The sequence below is a fragment of the Meles meles genome, chromosome 5 (genome assembly GCF_922984935.1).
Source record: "Meles meles chromosome 5, mMelMel3.1 paternal haplotype, whole genome shotgun sequence".
Classification (NCBI taxonomy): Eukaryota; Metazoa; Chordata; class Mammalia; order Carnivora; family Mustelidae; genus Meles; species Meles meles.
In genome coordinates, this window is record NC_060070.1 from 90,600,662 (window position 1) to 90,619,344 (window position 18,683).

At 53.6% G+C, this 18,683-nt stretch overlaps 1 protein-coding gene across 1 annotated transcript in view; it reads right to left on the reverse strand.

Moving 5' to 3' along the window:
* Positions 1 to 4,230: 4,230 nt before the first annotated feature.
* Positions 4,231 to 18,683, reverse strand: part of C5H6orf132 (chromosome 5 C6orf132 homolog) — a 33,787-nt gene continuing 19,334 nt past the window's right edge. The window contains exons 3-5 of the mRNA XM_046005699.1: positions 12,628 to 12,703; positions 6,716 to 9,896; positions 4,231 to 6,054 (exon numbers count right to left, since the gene is read on the reverse strand). Coding sequence (XP_045861655.1) covers positions 5,937 to 6,054; positions 6,716 to 9,896; positions 12,628 to 12,703 — 3,375 coding nt within the window. The 3' untranslated portion in view covers positions 4,231 to 5,936. The remainder of the gene's footprint in view (positions 6,055 to 6,715; positions 9,897 to 12,627; positions 12,704 to 18,683) is intronic.

An 18,683-nucleotide genomic window follows, 5' to 3' on the forward strand; every position in this document is an offset into this window, starting at 1 on the left:
ATAACATTATCGGAGACTAAAGGACATCAAAAGAGAAGTTAAACAGAGTGAGAGCCCCCTGGATGGTTGGGGCCAGCAGCTCCAGGAGGCTGGCTCACTCGCAGAGCCATCTGATATGAGGGCCAGCTGCCACCCCTCACCCTGGCCCTTTGTAAGGCTGGTAGCATCACCTCCTATAGCCCTTCCTAGCCCTTCTCCACTTAGAGGGCAGCGTGTCTCAGCCTTCCTGGCAGGAGCCATTCCAAGGCACCCTGACACCCCTGCGATGAAACCCAAGAGCCCCCACGTCTAAAACCATAATTTTGTGCCATGTGAGAAACCTCAGCATTAAGTCAGGTGACAAACCACTAGAAATAAGAAAATTATGTGGTGGGGCGCCTGGGTGGCTCAGTGGGTTTAAGCCTCTGCCTTCGGCTCAGGCCATGATTCCCAGGGTCCTGGGATCGAGCCCCGCATCGGGCTCTCTGCTCTGCAGAGAGCCTGCTTCCCCCCCTCTCTCTGCCTGCCTCTCTGCCTACTTGTGATCTCTGTCTGTCAAATAAATAAATAAATAAAATCTTTAAAAAAAAAAAAAAGTTATGTGGTTCCCTAGTCCGTGGGAAACATGATCTTTGCCCTCAAGGAACTTAAATAGTGCTGGACGGTATTTGATTAAATACTAACATGGATTCTTTCAACAAACGTATGTTTAGTGCTCCCGCCAGTGCCAGGAGCAGCGCCAGATGCTGGGGATACCGTGATGAATGAGACCGGCAGTCCTTGTGTTCTGGAGCTCCACAGCTGCAGGGGGAGGGAGACGTGGAGAAGGTAACAGCCATGTGAGGGGACCAGGAGGCCTTGGGAGCCTTAGCAAGAGCCGATGCAGCCTGGGGGACGAGGGGTGTATGAGCAGGGCTTGCAGGGTGAGAAAGGGCCAGGCAAGGGAAATGGGTGCCAAAGTGTTGGGGGAGACACTTCTGAGCAGCACGGGGCTGGGGAGGGCTTGCTGCAGGAGCTGATTTCAACTGGACGTTGAAGAGCAAGTCAGCCTGAGGAAGTGGAGCGGACAGAGCAGCCAGGTAGGAATCAGCATTTGGGGATGGTGGGGCGGTGGGTCTGGCTGAGAAGGAAGAAAGGGCAAAAGAATCCCTTTTCCAGAGGCCGAATTTGAGTGGCTAGCCAGGCATCCACCTGGAAATGTCCAGGGGGTGCTTTCTCCTTAGAAACATGGACCTCTGGGGGCTCCTGCGTGGCTCAGTTTGTTGGGCAGCTGCCTTCGGCTCAGGTCGTGATCTCAGGGTCCTGGGATCGAGCCCCATGTTGGGCTCCCTGCTCCGCGGTGTCTGCTTCTCTCTCTCCCTCTGAAAACTTCCCCTGCTTGTGCTCTCTCTCTCTCAAATAGAAAAATAAAATCTTTGAAAAGACAAGACAAGAAGAGAAAAGAAAAGAGAAAAGGAAGGAGGGAGAAAGAGAGAGAGAAAGAAAGAAGAAAGAGAAAGAAAGAAAAAAGGAAAGAAGAAAAGAAAAGAAAGGAAGAAAGAAGTGGGGACCTCTGGTGTGGAGAGGATCCATCTTCCAGAGAAACTATGTAGAAGAAAGACTAGAAGCCAAGGTGAGCATGTTGAGACACTGGGGTGGGGAAAGGAACCAGCGTGGAAGATAGAGAAGCCCATAAGAACACATTCTGTAGAAGCTCAGAGAATGGTTCTCCAGCAGGGAATGGAGCGGCTCCTCCGGGCCAAATGTTAGTGAAGTTTCTGGGGCTCTAGGAATTGGAGGGGAGCACAGGATTATATACATAAACAAGTGAGCATTCATAATGCACTCTCTTGGTCTCTACCCCTCTCCCCACACTGCCACTTCTCTCGCCTTCCTGCTAAAAATATCCCCCAGAGGTCCCAACCCCAGGTCTACAGCAGCTGGCCATCCCTACATCTGTGGAGAGAGGAGGCAGCCCAGGTTCTCTACCTAGTATCATGGGCCACCCATGCTGGACAGCTATGATGGGATGCCAGCATTGTCTTTCAGTGATGGAAATGAAAGTGGCCTTGGGCTGCTGTGGGTAGGCAGGTGGGGTGTGTAGGCAGGGGTAGGCCTGCCTGACAGCTCGGCACTGAGGTTGCTTCTCTCCCACACCTGCCGGTCCCAAGTCACCCCTATCCTCCAGCTTCCCACAGAAGGGAAGGCAAGGCTCCTTGGGAGTCAGAGAATCCTCCCCCTCCTTAAGAGAGAGGAGCTGTGGGAAAAGCTGGGTTCCATCGGGGAGGATAGGGATTTCATGTACCATTGACGGCAGGTCCCGGCAGGGCTTCACAGAGAGGTGGGGTTCTGGCCACTGGGGTTTGGGCCACACCCAGGGAGCTGCTGGGAGGTTCCAGAAACCAAGGTGCAGCCAACCTGATCCAGGAACACCTGTGCCACCCACACCAATGAACGTTTTCGGGCACCAGAGTACCTATACCCTCCTTAAACCCTCCGGACCCCTGCTCTGCTAGGAAGATAGGAAGTTTGGGTGGTGGCTTGTGGGGGCGAGGGATAATGGGCAAGGGGATGCCACGAGAAGGGAGGCCGCTGTAATAAGGTTTGCGGTTTGGAGGCAGGTGGGCTCTTCTGAGCGACTCACTTTTCTTCTTAGAGCCTTGATTTTCTCACCGACAAAATGGAATTAGGAGTATTACAAGGCCAACACGTTTCAGAGGACTGTCATGAATAAACAGAGAACCAGTGAACTTTCCAAGCTGTCAAGGTCAAGTGTTGCTTGTTTCCAAGACCAGTTGCCCTGGGAATTTTCAACGTGAAGTCCATGGAGCCCTCATTGGAGGAATTTTGTGAACTACTTGAAATCATGTGTAAAAATGCACATGGCGGGGCATCTCTCCTGGGTGAGGAGCCATAGTTCTCAGCAGCTTTCAGCAGGTCTGGGACCCACACGCGGCTTAGGTCTGTCCCGTTGTGTTTCTTTTTTTTTTTTAAGATTTTATTTATTTCTTTGACAGAGAGAGAGATCACAAGCAGGCAGAGAGGCAGGCAGAGAGAGAGGAGGAAGCAGGCTCCCCGCTGAGCAGCCAGCCCAATGCGGGGCTCGATCCCAGGACCCTGAGATCATGACCTGAGCCGAAGGCAGCGGCTTAATCCACTGAGCCACCCAGGCGCCCCGCCCTGTTGTGTTTCTGATGAGTTAGTGGAGACCCGTGGTAGCATAGCTTGTCAGACACATAGCTTGTCAGGCCCTAGTCCCCCACCCTCCAGAAGATCGCAGCCAGAGGCAGAGCCCCAAGTCCTACAGGGAATTAGGGCCCCTGTCCTCTGTGTTACCAGGATGAGGGCCTCCAGTGGAAGGGCAGGAGAAGGACGAAACTCCAGGCTAGGGGAGGCCTGGGAGGCCCCTCCTGGAAGCACGAGCTGCTGAATAAGTGAGTCATCCTCCTGTCTCCCCAGCATCCTACCCCGCCCCCGCCACCACACCACAGAAGACTCAAAGGAGGAAACACAGCTCTTTCTGACACTGTCAGAGATAAACACTCTGGTTCTCAGCTTCGTCTTCTGAAAAAGTTGGAGACACCATGTCAAAGCTTTAAGAAAAACTGTGAAAGGCTCCACACAAATGTAAGGGAGTCATCTGCCAAAAATGCAAATTTATTGAGCAACTACTAACTGCCAGACACTTTTGGATGCTTTGACAAAATGGGCATAAATGTTACCGCTTCAAGAGGCCCGCCCTGACCACCAGATTAAGGGTAAATCCACTCCTCTCCCCCACCCTCCGGTTATTCTCACACTCCCTGTGCCTTTCCTTCCCACCACTTATTATACTGTGTGATGTTTCTGGGTGTTGTTTTTATCCCCTCTCTCCTCCATGAGACTGGCCATGAGGAGGAGTCATGCGTATCCATGCTGAGCACAGTGCCCACCGCCCAGCAGTCCCTCGAATACTTGTTAATGAACGTGTGACTGTCTCTGATCTTCATAGCAGCCTTGTTAGGGAGGCATTATTATCATGCCCATCATACAGAAGAAGAAACTGAGGTTCAGAGAGTCAAAGAGACTTGCTGAAGGATACACTTTGTTGCCACCACACTTTAGCTCTGCTCCTCCCCCTTGAAGGCTTTAAAGAACGACAGGCTTAAGGGTCAGAAGAGAAAGTGTGACCCCAGCAAAATGACTCACGGGTTCAGTCACCACCCTGTGCTCAGCCTTCCCCAGCTGAGCTCTTCCAATCTCTATCACACCCAAGTAGCTCCAAGTCATCAATCCACAGCCATGGAGCTGAGGCCAGTCCGAACTGGCCTGTTTATTTCCCAAGTCAAGTGACAGCCAGTCCTTGCCCGCTCTCTGGGGCAATATACAGCTGGGAGTCCCGTCCCACTCCTCAAACCTGACATAGCAGATAAATTAGGGAAGTCTTTTATAAAAATTGTACAGGGAAAATACATACATATTTATAGGGCCAGTGCTGGTTGGGGTGGAGTTCACTTCTTGAACACAGGGAACCAAATCCTGCCCCATTAGGGTGCCTGCACTCTCTTTCCCTGAACTAGTTCCCCTGCTGTCCCCACAACCTGGTACCTGGCTGGTTAGCTCAAGTCATAAAGGTCCAACAGCTTGCCCCCCAAGGGCACTGCTTCCTGGCTGCCCCCTCCAGCCGCTCCCGTGGTGAGTCACTCCCTGCCCTTCCTCCTTACAGGGGTGGCCTGCCTTGGCCTGGCCCCAGGAATTCCACCTCCGGAGGGGAAAGGGAAGGCAGACCGAGGAATACTGTTTCCTGATATGTATGGGAGATATACGTCCTCCAAACCAGGACTACTTCGGAAAGTAGATGGGGGTCTAATTCACAGGCAAAGAGGCATAAACCCACACTGCCCAGGCAAAAGACAAATGGTCACCCCACTGGCAGGTCTCCCCTGCTCTGAACTGGCCCTGTCCTACCACTCTAGACTTTCTAAAACGCACTCCCGGTCAGCAGCAAACACCTCTCAGATCCCAGTGCCCATCTCTGCGGCTTCCCACTCTGTATCTCCCAGCATCTTTACTACGCATTTTAAAGCCTCCCTAATACTGGGGACCTGTAGTGTTGGGATTGGGAAGGGTGGCTGGTTGGGATGCCCTCACCAACTCCCAAATGGGTTCTGGCTGTATTAGGCCTTTGGTGTCAAGCCCCCAGGCCTTCTGGCTCCTTGGGCCCAATCCCCCAAATCATGGCTGCCTGGGTCTGAGTAGTAAAACAAGATTTGCTCCTCTATCTCCCATCCCATACTTGCCAGGTCTTCTCTCCCTAGGGTTCCCCACAGCTGAGGTAGCTAAGGGCCAGGGCCAGTGAACCATTGACCCTCCTTATCCCCGCCCTTGGCCAATGCAAAGAACTCTATTCCAGTACCTTCTCCACACCTTGTCCATGCCTATACCTGGTCCCACCCCAATGTGGCTTCTATGCTAGGAACCCCAGGAATCAGCTCTTGGGGTGGCAAATGGTAGATTGAGATCAACCCGTAGTTCCCTGCACCCCTAGCCAGATGGAGCTGGGTCTCAGCCCTTCGGGAGCGCCAGACAGCCAATTACAGCCACCGAGAGGGCCGCAGTGAGTGCCCGACCTCTTGCTTTTTGAACTGGCTCGGAAGGCCTGCTCGTCAAACCGCTTTAAGTCAGTCTTGCTAAAGCCAACAGTACCAGGTAGGGGAAACTCAGGCTCCAGGCCCTTAAAGGCGCCTCCTCTCCTCCCTCCTTTTCCCTCCCCTCCCCGCGCGCACAAGCCACACCAGTGCTTCAGGAACCAGAGGCCCACTCTTGACCTTTCCCCTGCTTCTCACTCGACATGTGTGTTTGGGTAACAAAGACTCCTCCATGTTTAAGTCTACATGCCCGTTTAAGTGGACGCCTAAAGCCTGCCACATCCCTCCCACCCCCACAAAAATAAGTGCCCAGATCCGACCCCTCGGAGTAGAGCTGAGAACACCTGGGACTCAGGACGGGGCTTGCCGGTGGTTCCCCGAGTAGGCATAGGAGATGGGATGGCGGGTCCCAGGCCTCACGGTGAATGTGTTGATGGGGCTTCCATAGTGGGGAGTGCTGTGGGGAGACCTGGAATGGGGGAGCAGGAGAGAGGGAGGTTAATATTTGCAACTAGTTAACCAACACCCCTCCCATCTGCCTCAGGGCGCAAGAGGAAAAGACACCTCCGAGCTGTGGTATCTGCCCACACAAGCCCCTGAGACAGGGTGGGACTGGGACCACCAGCACTGATTCAACAGACACTGGGCTCCTCCTCCCAGCTAGGTTTGGTTGACCACAGAATACTCCCTGATACCCTTCTGTTCAGAACTCTTCACTCCTACCCTGGGTCTGGATCCTCTGTGTCATTGAGAAATCCCCATAGGCAAGGGCCACTCAGGTCTCCCCCGCCACACCACTCTTAGCCCCAATCCCTGAGTCTCTAGAGAGTGGGAAAGAGGAGATAGAAGAAGGGGAGCTGGTGGGGAAAAGCAGGAGGGTAGGGAGAGAGAAAACAAGGGAGATGGTGGGAAGTAAGTTAGGTCAGGCAACCACTAACAGCGCTCTTTCCAAGTTAAGCGCGCCTCGCGTGCCTTTCTCTGCCCAGAGAGCCAGAGGAGAGCAAGCCCAGTGTGCCCCGACCCCCGATGGTGGCCCCGGCCTGCTGGGCTCCTCTGGGGCCCAAGGGCAGGGCCCCCACTCACCTGGGTCCCCACCCAGGGCTGCGTTTCTCGCACCGCCCCCAGCTCACCTGCTGGTCGCGGGGGCAAAGCCGTAGTCGCCTCCGGGTGTCTTGAACTTGGCCTCCCCGCGGGCTGCGCCCTCCATGGACAGCCTTCGAGCGTGCAGGCCTCCGGGGAGCGCGCGGCCCGCCGAGTTGACGCGCCGCATTTCCGGGCCTCCCGGTGGCGGCCCGAAGCAGTTTGGGGAGCTGAGGCTGCGGCCGGTGCCGCCGTGGGGCTGCCCGGGGCTGCGGTGGGGCTCCCCGACATACAGACGCTTCTTGATGAGCGACCGGCCCCCGCCGGAGAAGCGCTCCAGGCCCTCGGCCCCGGCGTGGTGCGCGCCGGCGGGAAAGCGCGAGAAGCCGCGAGGCGCTGAGGGCTGCCCCAAGTTTGAGAAATTGTTCCGGGGAGGGGATCCCCGGCGCCCCAGATACTGGAAGGCCGGGGCGGGAGGCTCAGGGTCGTTGCTGAACTCTGGCGGTGGCGGGATGACCTCAAAGTGGAACTCCCCCACCTCGTCGTCGTCGTCGTCGTCCTTGCAGGAAGGGGAAGGAGGGGAGGAGAAGGATTTAGGCAGCACGCGGCCCTGGGGGAGGTTGGAGGATGCTGGTCTTTCCCAGGCCACTGGGGCGTGGGGCTCTGCCTTTGTCCCATTGTGCCTGAGGCTTGGCGCTGTGCCCTCCGGGTCTCGGCGGGGCTGGGGCTTCCACTGACTGGGTATGGTGGCCTGTGCCAGTGAGGCCAGCTGAGTGTCCTTCTCAGCCTCCTTGGGCAACTTGGGGACCACAGTGAAGGAGTTGGGCCGGCCCTCGTTGTGGAAGATGCTGTCAGAGCCTGCTTGGGGCTGGCTGCTGTGGCCCCGGAGGCTCCCAGGCAGGGAGGACCTGCTCAGGGCCAGCCCTCCCGGCCTCCCCTTCTGGGCCCTCTGCCTGGCAGCAAGGAGCAGAGCCATTGGGGAGCCTGGCTGCACCACCTCCCCGGTTACCGGATGCCTGAGGAGTTCATCGACAGGCTGGGCTGAGGTGGGGGGCTTGGCTGGCTGTCCCTGGGGCTCCTTCTCCTCAGGCTCCCCTGACCTGTGGGCTGAACCTGTGGCCAGTGGTGCCATCCCCATGGCAACCTCATGGCTGGGGCTTTTCTGGGTGGGATGGAGCTTGTAGAGGAATGTCGTCTCTTCCCCGCCAGAGGCTCTCTTTGGTGGGAAGGCTGGAGCTGAGAGGGCTCCCGGGGTAGGAGGCTTACTGGGCTCTGTGGGGCGCCCTTCTGCCTCTAGCTGGCCGGGCACTGTAAGTTCTCGAGGTCTGGGCTTCTCCCACTGCCCAGCTGGGACAAGGTTCTCTGTCGACTGGGGAGATGTGGTGGGCACAGGTGGGGCCGCAGATGGTATGGCAGCCCCGGGCCCGGGCTTGGGTGGTAGGGCTGGCCCAGGCGTGGCGTTGGTGGGCGTGGCCTTGGGTGATGTGGCTGGCCCAGGCATGGCCTTGGGTGGTGTGGCTGGCCCAGGTGTGGCCGGCCCAGGCGTGGCCTTGGGTGATGTGGCTGGCCCAGGCGTGGTCTTGGGTGATGTGGCTGGCCCAGGCGTGGTCTTGGGTGATGTGGCTGGCCCAGGCGTGGTCTTGGGTGGTGTGGCTGGCCCAGGTGTGGCCTTGGGTGGTGTGGCTGGCCCAGGCGTGGCCTTGGACTGAAGTGGTGTGGTTGGCAGAGGGGTGGTGGATAGAGGGGGTAGATTCTTGGCCACGGGCTTAGAGAAGTTGCCATTAGTCCCCCTGTTTTCAAAACTTCTTCCCCCTTCTAGCTGAGGCTTGGGAGGCACAGACCCTATGCTGGGCTTGGCTTCCTTCTCCGCTGAGGAGGAAAAGCGGGCCTCCAGCTCGTTGCAGATCTGCCGGACACTGGGAGCGGGGGACTCTTGGGGGGTGTAGTCCACGGGAGGGAGGGTGAGGCTGGTGGCAGCCCCCTTGACAGGCAGGCTGCAGGGACTCTTCTCAGGGACACTCGGGAAGATCTCCTTCTCTGGCGGGCTGGGGCCCTTCTTGCCCTCCTTTTCCTGGGAGGCCACCACCGTGGGGCCAGCCCAGTGACTGAGGACTCGGTCCTCCCTCTTGGAGCCGCAGAGATAGGCTGCCAGCTCGCTCCGCAGCTTTTCCATCTGGCTGGGGTCCCTCCAGTCCACAGGCGCTGAAGAGGCTGCGTCCTCTGGGCTGGGGGGATTCAGTTTGGGTTTGGGAGCAGGGGAGCTGGTTGGGCGGCTTTTCCCAAACCCGGAAGGCTGAGGCACCGCCTTCTCAGCGGAAGGTAAAGGAGGGGCAGCTGGGGGGAGTGGTGGTGCAGGGGGAGGTTGTGGGGGTGCGGGAGAGGGCAGGGGAGGGGCTGGTGGCAGAGTCTCAGCCCGTTCCTTAGTCCAGGACTGGGCCTGGCCCAGTCCGGGGCTGGCTGGTGCTGCAGTCCTGAGCTCCCCTGAGTGGTCTGGCTCAGGGGTCCGGTCTGCGTAGACCTGGGACGCGGGACGGATGTGGAAGCTGGGAGGCAGTGGGAGTCGGTGGGGGGCTTTCTTGGTGGCCCCTTCCTCTACAGGAGTCGCCTGTGCTTCCTGAGCTGGGATGGATGAAGTCCTGACTGGGGTTGGGGGAGGCACCTTGAATGAGCGCGGGAAAGTGAGGTGGGGGTCTGGCTTGGGCCCCAGAAGGCTCCCCTTTGGCTCAGCTGGGCTCTGGGGGGGGCTGGTTCTGGGGGTCTCTGGCTGCCTTCCATTCAGCGCTACCTCCGATTTCCACTTGGTGACACCCCCAGGGGCAAAGAGGCGAGGCCCCGTTGTGTGAGGAGATGCTGGGGGTGCTGGGGCTGGCAGAGGGGGTGGGGGTGGGGCCAGAGAGGCCAATGGTGGGGCCGGAGGAATGAAGTCCGGAGGGGTGGGTGTGGATGGAGAGGAAAGGGTGGAGAGAGGGGCTGAGGCCCCCAGTACTGGGGGTGGGGGTGGGGCCGTGCTGGGTGGGGGTGGGGGTTCCAGCAGCAGGGGAGGCGGCGGGGGCGCCATGGAAGGTGGGGGTGGGGGGGACTCCTCTCGAGGTTGCAAAGCGTCTGTGGGTGGCCCTGGGGCTGGGCCTGGGGGAGGTGGGGGGATGAGTGGGTCCTGCCCATAGTGCCCAGGCCTCAGGTCACCCACAGAGCTGTACAGTCGGAGGTTGCCGTTGACTAGTGAGCTGGTACCTGAAAGAAGGAGAAGCAAAGAAAAGCAAGGCAATGAAGCCAACCAGCCTTGCCCATCTCTTCAGGGTGGCACCCAAGAGAGTAACCGGCCGGCTTCATGTCTTTCCTCCTGCACACCAGGTGGGGGAGCAGCAATGTCTCCAGTCCCCTGAGCTGTCCTGGGGGTGAGCTCTCCTTTCTAGGGAGGGGCCCCTGCATGTCCTGGCCACTGCGCCTGGAGCCCAGACTCTGTAGTCCCTGTCTGCTGCACTCTCTCTGCCCTGCTGTGTGCGGGGACTCCCTTATCCTCTGGCTACAGTTGGGTTGAGCCGATGGGAGCTACTGGCAGAGGCCAGGCTCCCTTCTTGACGGGCCAGAGTCCACAGGGGCTGCTTTTCTGCCAGGTTAGCCCCTGTCCCACAGCTCAGAGAGAGGAGTAGCTCCCCGCTGCTCCTTCGGCCTCTGGGGCGTCACCAACCACTTCAGTCCCCGCACCCTGCTCACACCCTTGTATGTCATGCCATTCCTCTATTAAACGCCGTGGTTATCCCCTTTGAGTTGCCATCTGTGTCCCACGGGGCCTTGGCTGATACAAAGCCAGAGAGGCCAGGGTTCAAATCCCAGCTCTAGCACTTACTCAGGTGTGTGACCTTGGACATACTAGTTAACCTTGCTGAGCCTCTGTTTCATCATCTATAAAATGTGCATGATGCCAATGCTTACCACATAGAGCTGTGTGAGGATCTGAGAGAAAATTCATGTAAAGACCCATAAAGGGCTGATCATGGTGCTAAGCCCATAGTAGGCACTTAATGGCCGGTGACCGCTGTGATGGTGACCACCTGCGCTTAACTTTTCAGACTGTGAGACAGTGAAAGTAGGAGAAAAATGGGAAATCGGGGATCAGGGGATCAGAGGCAGGGGTCTGGAGACTTTCTCAGTAGAGGTCTAGAGACCTCAGTAAGAAGTTTGGGTGAAAGACCCATTGGAGAGAGCAGGATACATGAGAAACCCCTGCTTTCCAAAGACCCCGAATCTACCAAGAACCCAGCTTCCCACCTCACACAGAGCTTCTGGAACAGACGCTGGACTGTGCGGGTAGAATCAGGGTGGAGGTATGCAGAAAAAAGGTGGCCTGAATACCCAGGCGCTAAGAGATGCCCAGCACCTCTGGCCCCAGCAACTCACACCTCTCCCTTCTTGGACCAGGACCCCAGCCCCCCCACTCCGCAGAGTCTGCAGACCACCGGGATGCCCTGTTACTTCTCTCTTAGGGGCACCTGTCCTCTGCTTCCCTGCCTCTCAGCTTCTAGCACAGAGCATAACAAACCTGGGGAATGTGAGTCAGTTGTCTGACTTCAAGACAAAAATCATAGTGGGGGTGTGGAGAAGAAAAAACTCACATTCATTAAGCACCCAAGTGGGGCGCCTGGGTAGCTCAGTCGGTTAAGCATCTGCCTTTGGCTCAGGTCATGATCTCAGGATCCTAGGATGGAGTCCTGCCTCAGGCTCCCTGCTCAGTGGGGAGCCTGTTTCTCCCTCTCCCTCCCCCCACTGCTTATGCTCCCTCTCATGCTTTCTCTCTCTCTCAAATAAATAAATAAAATATATTTAAAAAGAAAAAAGCAGGGGTGCCTGGGTGGCTCAGTGCATTAAAGCCTCTGCCTTCAGCTCAGGTCATAATCCCAGGGTCCTGAGATCAAGCCCTGCATTGGGCTCTCTGCTCAGCAGGGAGCCTGCCTCCCCCCTCTCTCTCTGCCTACCTCTCTGCCTACTTGTGATCTGTCTGTCAAATAAATAAATAAAATTTAAAAAAAAAAAAGAAAAGAAAAAAACATCCAAGTGTTAGGAGCTATGATACAGCAGTGAAAATGAAACAAAGTGTTCAAAATGTTGGCCCTCCTGGAGCTTATCTTTTAATGGGACAATGAGACAAACAACAAACATAATACATCCGTGTACTAGTACCACATTAGCCGATGAGCAAAACGTGGAACACAGCCAGGAGGGGTGCTGGGGTACGATTTGAATAGGGTGGTCAGAGCAGACCTCCCTGAGAAGGTGACAGCTGAGCAAAGAGGGAGTGAGGGAGAAAGAGAGCTGTACCTATGTATAGGGGAAGAGCAGCCAAGGCAGAGCGAATGGCAGTGCAAAGACCCTGGGGTGGAAATGTGCCTGGTACTGAAGGCCAAGAAGGATACCGGGATGGCTGGGGCCGTGTGAGACAGGGAGAGAAAGCAGGATGTGAGCCTAGGTGAGGCCAGACTCTTCCAGTCCTTTGACGAGCCTTTGACTTGAGCGACATAGAAAGTCACGGGCACTTTTTGACCAGACGGACGACAAGAAGCACCTAATGTCCCATCCTGTACTTCATTTACTCCTACAGAACAGAAATGGGGTTGGCCCCAGCTCATTCACAGATACAGAGGTGCAAGGAGTTAAGTGATTTGCCCAAAGGAGCAAAGTTAATCTGTAGCTGGGACTGAATGCCAAGTCTGTCTGACTCTAGGGTTCTTCCCCCGCTTCCTGCTGCCCTGACCTTGGCCCTCACCATCCTTCCCCCACTGGAAGCAGGCCTTAGCCAGCCTTGGCTCTCTTCAGCTACACGCCCCCCCCCCCCCCGACCCCACTGCAGCCAGTAGCCAAAAGTCCTGCAGATTCCAGCTTTATCACCAGCCGGGGCAGTGGGCCTAATGCTTAGGCCAAGGGAGGAAAAAAAGATGGACAAGCCCCAAGCCCAGGGCCCTCTTACCTGTCACTTCTTTGTCCGCAAATTCTCCTGGTACAGAGGGGGTGGGCACAGCCAGTCCATGGTTCTCCTGGGCATTCTGAAAGAGGGCAGAGAGAGCAGGGAACAGGGAAAGACAGAGAATTCTTAAGTTGCTGCTCTAGGAGGTCATTTTACTGCTCAAAAATCAGCAGTGATGATGAGGGTTTGTATAACCTTGTGAATATACTAAAATACAAAAAGGCTAATTCAAAAGGGTGAATTTTGGGGCGCCTGGGTGGCTCAGTCAGTTGAGTGTCCGACTTTTGATTTCGGCTCAGGTCATGATCTCAGGGTTGTGGGATCAAGCGCTGTGTTGGACTCCAGGCTGGGTATGAAGCCTGTTAGGATTCTCTTTCTTCCTCTCCCTCTGCCCCTCCCCCTTCACATAAATAAACAAATCCTTCAAAGGCTGAATTTTATGTACAGGTGAGTCTCGTTATTTGCAGTAGTTATTTGGTCTGTAAAGTTGCTTCGAACACTGAATTAGAAAATGTGGAATCAATGCCCCAAGGGAAATACAGGATTATGTTCCTGCAAACTTCAGTCAAAGCATTTTCATCAACCGGTAAATACAAAACTTAGTTTCATGTGTGTTTCTGTTTAAAGATACCTTATTTAAAATATTCTTGTCACGTTGACATTGAACTCATGGCCAACAGCACCGTAACTCAAGCCTGAACAAAGTTTATCTAACATTTGTATTTTTTCTGTAAGCACATCACAGCCTTCTTACACTTAGGGATGTTAGCACATCAGCACTATATTTGGGGGCCATTTTAAACAGTGAAATCACCAACAAAAAGTGAAGAAATACAGGGGTGCCTCAGTGGGTTACAGCCTCTGCCTTCAGCTCAGGTCATGATCCCAGGGTCGTGGGATGGAGCCCCGCATTGGGCTCTCCGCTTAGCAGGGAACCTGGTTCCTCCTCTATCTTTGCCTGCCTCTCTGCCTACTTGTGATCTCTGTCTGTCAAATAAATAAATAAAATCTTTAAAAAAGAAAAAGAAAAGCAAAGAATTACAAAAAAGCCAAGGCACCGAAGAGCACAGGACACTTATTTATAGTATGAAACCCGCAAGAAGGCAAAGGGTCCTGTTTGATCTCAGCTGGGACCGGGTACATCAGGTAACTCAGATTTTTCCCAGCTCTGCATGTGTCCAAAGTGTCTGGAGGATTGTTTTGGGAGGTTACAAACAAATTTTAGTGAGTAGGCGAATTTGCAAATACAAAATCCGCAAATAATGAGAGTCGACTGTCTATGAATTATATCTCCATTAAAACAACAGTGGCTTGCTCCCCCGTGCAAGTCCATGAGTTAAAAGCCAAATGCTTTAACCAGGCCTCCTGATCGCTCTTGGTTTTCATTAGGTGTTTACAGAGAAGTAAATGAATTGAAAGTGGCAAACTGGACTAGTTCTAGCACTGCAGATGCCCTTCTGATCTTAAGCCTCACAAACCATAATGTGTTTACACAGCTGTCAGTTTGTACATACTATTTTGCATTCTATTTTTTTTCCAAATACACATTTCCATACATCAACAAAGTACACACCTGTGTTTTGAAATGCTGTGGAGCATTTTATGGCATCTCTCAAGGTCCTCGACACCCTGGCCTCATCTTTCCCCGACAGCTTTTATTTCACTCAATGTGACGGACCCATCCTGGATTCTAGCTTGAGCATCCCCCTCTCCACTACCCTTCCAACCCACACATGGAGTTCATGTTCATCCCTGAGGCTGCGTGTTGGTCAGGTTGCACCCCTCTCCCTACCCTTTATTTCTAACAGTAATACTCCTTGCTCTATGCTCTGAACACATGATTTCTGTCACGCCACTCTATGAAGAAGACGATATCCCCATTTACCAGATGAGGACACTGAGGCTCAGCAGTATTTGTTAAGTTGTCTGTAGCCACACAACCAGTACTACCACACCCAGGTCTCTGGTGCTCGTGTTCCTCAGTATTTTGCTTCTCTGAAATCTCTCATCCTTCAAGGATTAGCTGAGCCCCTCGAGGTGGATGGTGGAGGTGAAAGGACTAGGAGCACTGGCTTTGGAGCCAGACTGCCCGGATTTGAATTCCAGAACTGCCACCTCCTAGCTGTAGGACTGTGCTGGTCGCTTAAGCTCTCTATGTCTCAGTTTCCCCGCTTATGAGGTGGTGATAAAAATAGAATTTAGCTATTCTAGGGCAGTTGTGAGGTTAAATGACATAATACACAAAAAGCACTTCACTCCTAGCATGTGGTGAATGTCCATTAAGGGGGAGCCCAGTAAACATTATTAGCAGGAGCCCTCACTGACCTGAGGCTTTTTTTTTTTTTTAAGATTTTATTTATTCATTTGACAGAAAGAGAGCACAAGCGGGGGAGCGACAGGCAGAGGGAGAGGGAGAAGCAGGCTTTCACGAAGCAGGGAGCCCAATGTGGGGGCTCAATCCCAGGACCCTCGGATCATAACCTGAGCCGAAGGCAGCCACTTAACCAACTGAGCCACCCAGGCACCCCTGACCTGATGCTCTTCAGAGCAACCCATAGCAAAACCCCTCAAAGGAAGATTTTCGTTTGCTCGATCGATATTCCCCTAGTTCCTCCATTAAGATGTGGTTGACCTTGGAGCCTAGGGAGTACGTCCTCTATGAATCCCCCAAAGCTGGACACACAGTAAGCCATGTTGTTACTCACTGATGGGCTGACGGTGCTTACTCTGGACTTAGTGGTCTCATGGCTTCATATATAAGATGGGAAGTTTAAGAAAGGGGTTTTGAAAATATCCATGAGACTCTGGGTTACCAAGTGCAATCTCGGAATTACTCTTTGCCTGTTTGTGGGCAAGAAACCACTCATCTTCTTATCCTCAAAGAATTCTGATGCTGGAATAGCCATGAGGCATCGTCTTTCTCCTGCCTCTTAGTAATTTTTTCCAGCCCTTACTTGATTCACACGGCCAACACACACCTGTTCTTCACATCTCTCAAACCCAGCGATCTGGACTAGGGGGAGGGACAGGGGCCAGCCAATCCGAGGAGTGCCTCCCAGGACATTCTGAGACACACACCCCCCCCCACTGACCGTCTAATAAACCTTCATCAAGTATGTTCCCTCTTTTGATGAGGTGGATTTTGATGAGGTGGAAGCCAGACCATCAAAAGCTAGGGCTGAGACTTCTGTTTACTCGTTTGAACATAATTGGAAAATAAAAAGGCATGGGGACTCAGCTTAGAAGGTCTTGGATTCCATTCATGCTCTGAATTTTGCCAGGGGCGTGACCTTGGATGAGGCAGTGACATTAAACCATCACTTCTGTACCTACCGTGTGCCGACACTAACAGCTTTACCTACATCAACTCAAATCCCTTAACAGAGCCAGGGTGCAAACCCAGGCCTCCCAACTCACCTTTTCTACCGATCACCCATTTTCTTCACTTACGAAATGGAGATAATATTTCCTACTTTGCATTATGAGGGTGAAATGAGATAATATTCCTAACCTAGGAAACCAGTGTTAACTGAAGGCTTCTGTCTCCCAATCCTCTCTCCTACAAAGGTGAAAAAATTGTGAATGATCAAAGCTAAGCTGCCTGGAATCCTAGAAGCTTCTTCTGGGTCACCCGTGGTGCTCACAATGTGGTCACAATGAGGCGTGGAAGAGGAAGATGGACAGATTTTATGCACCAGAGGTCCTATTGCCCATCCCACCCTTTGATCTTCAAGAACTCTGGAAACACAGTAGACTCCGCAGACCACAGGATGGAGGTCTGTCTCATGAGCGGTCTTGGAGCAACAGTGCAGACCAAGGTCAGGCTTCTCAGGTTCTCTCCAGAGACGTGGGCGGGGGCAGTCCCGGGACACGCCCGCCACCTCGCTGTACTGCTTGAGATGATGTGGCTCTCCACTGTTCGCTCACCCTCGGAGCATGTCCCAAAGTCTAGCCTCATCCGTTCAGGAGCTCCCAGCGTGCTCACTCAGCTGTCCCTTCCACGGCTGTGTGTCCAGCCAAGGCAAATGCAAACTCATTTTCACCTTAGTCCTAGAAAAACAGACCCGGAAGGTGAGTTCCCTTCACTCGTCAGGGAGACCCAGGGAGCTGACTGGGATGGGGCCGTGTTTTAGTGGGCAAATGCACCGGTGTAGACAGCATCCATCTCCATGAGTGCTGAATTCCTTGACCTGCCTCCTTGAGCATCAAAGAATGGAGGTAAAGCCTACACGTGAGCCCTAACTGCAATGTGTGATCCTGAATTGGACCCTGGGATGTGTGCCATGAAGAACATTAGTGGGGCAATTGGCAACAACAACATAAGTGTCCGTTAGATAAAAAGTATCATATCAATATTAAATTCCTGACTTTGGTAATTGTGCAGAAAATGTCTCTGTTCTTAGGTTACACACAGTGAAGTATTTAGGAGTAGAGGGACACAAGGGCTCAATGGTTCAGGAAGAAACAGTGTGTATATATTAAGGGTGGAGGGAGCAAATAAAGCAAACGTGCTGAATGTGGGCGAAGGCTCTAGAGAGTTCTTTGGGCTATTCCTGTAACATCTTTGCACACAGGGATTGGTTGAAAGAAAAAGTTACTGAATGCCACTGAATTACACATCTTAAAATGACTGCAATGGTTACTCTCATGGTATGTGTATCTTACAATTAAAAAAAAAATTATAATAAAAGAGAAGACCGTGGGAAGAGAAGGTGCTGAGAGAGCCTCAGAGCTTCTCCATCCGCTGGCGGTCAGCACCTCACACCATCTTTCTCCCACCGTCTCCAGTACTCCCAGTCTCCGCAGTGATAATGGCAGTTGCTCATTTCCTAGTGCTTACTCCGTAGCAGGTGTTCTGTGTTTTCTATCTCTTAACTCATTCACTTTCCACAACAACCTGATGAGATTGGTGCTCTTATTGCTACCTGCCTTTTGCAGAAAAGGAAGGACACTGAGACACAGAGAGGTTAAGGGACTTGCCCAAGGACACACAACTAGTTATAGATCCCTGTATTTCCAGGCACGTGGTCATCATCCGCACACCCAGCTTGTCACCCGATTCTGCCAGGCACTTCCTAGGTCCCTCTCTTCTCTCCATCCCCCCAGCTCACCCCTTCAGTCCTCACTGTCTCTTACCCAGACAGACAGACAAGACTACCATCACTGTCTCCAGATAATTCCCTGGCCTCTGCTTCACTCTGTTCTTTTATATTTATTTATTTATTTATTTGACAGACACAGATCACAAGCAGTCAGAGAGGCAAACAGAGAGAGGGAGGTGGGGGAAGCAGGCTCCCTGCTGAGCAGAGAGCCCGATGTGGGGCTTGATCCTAGGACCCTGAGATCATGACCTGAGCTGAAGGAAAGGCTTAACCCAATGAGCCACCCAGGAGCCCCTTCACTCTGATCTTTAAACCAGATGCCAGGATGTTGTTTCTGAAATGCATCTCGAAGCAGTTAAATTCCCTGCTCAGAAACCTTCCACTGGTCCAGAAGATGAAACTGAAGCACTTTCGGATGGCATTCAAGAACTTTCATAAGCTGTCCCCTCTGTAGTTCCTGCCATCTTCTCACCACCGTCTCCACAAACCCTGGGCTCCAACTAGTTCTCATCTTTTTCCCACTCCAGTGTCCATGGGGACCTGACTCACTCATGAGCAAGTGGGGTTCTTGCAGCAGGGATCCTCAGTAAGCCAGAGACACCATCTTCGAAGAGGCTATTTGGAGGTTCTGTGGGTGGGTGACTAGGTTAAAAAGGGCCCTAGGTGATTCGGCCACACCTCCCTCCCCCACCTCCTAAGAACCACTGCAGCTGCTTGGGATTCATTCCCATGTCCTCTCAGGTCTCCACAGCCTTGCTCTTGCTCCGATTCTGCCTGGGATGCTCTTCTTTGCCTGGAAACTCCTACTTATCCTTTAAACCCCAGAATAAATGCCCCTGGTCCACAAAGCCCTCCTTGGCAACTCCAGCCAGAGTTAATGTCTCTACTCTGTGTGTCCTCACCCTGTGGGCATTATTACCATAGCTCCCACTTATCAGGCGCCTACTATGTGCTATA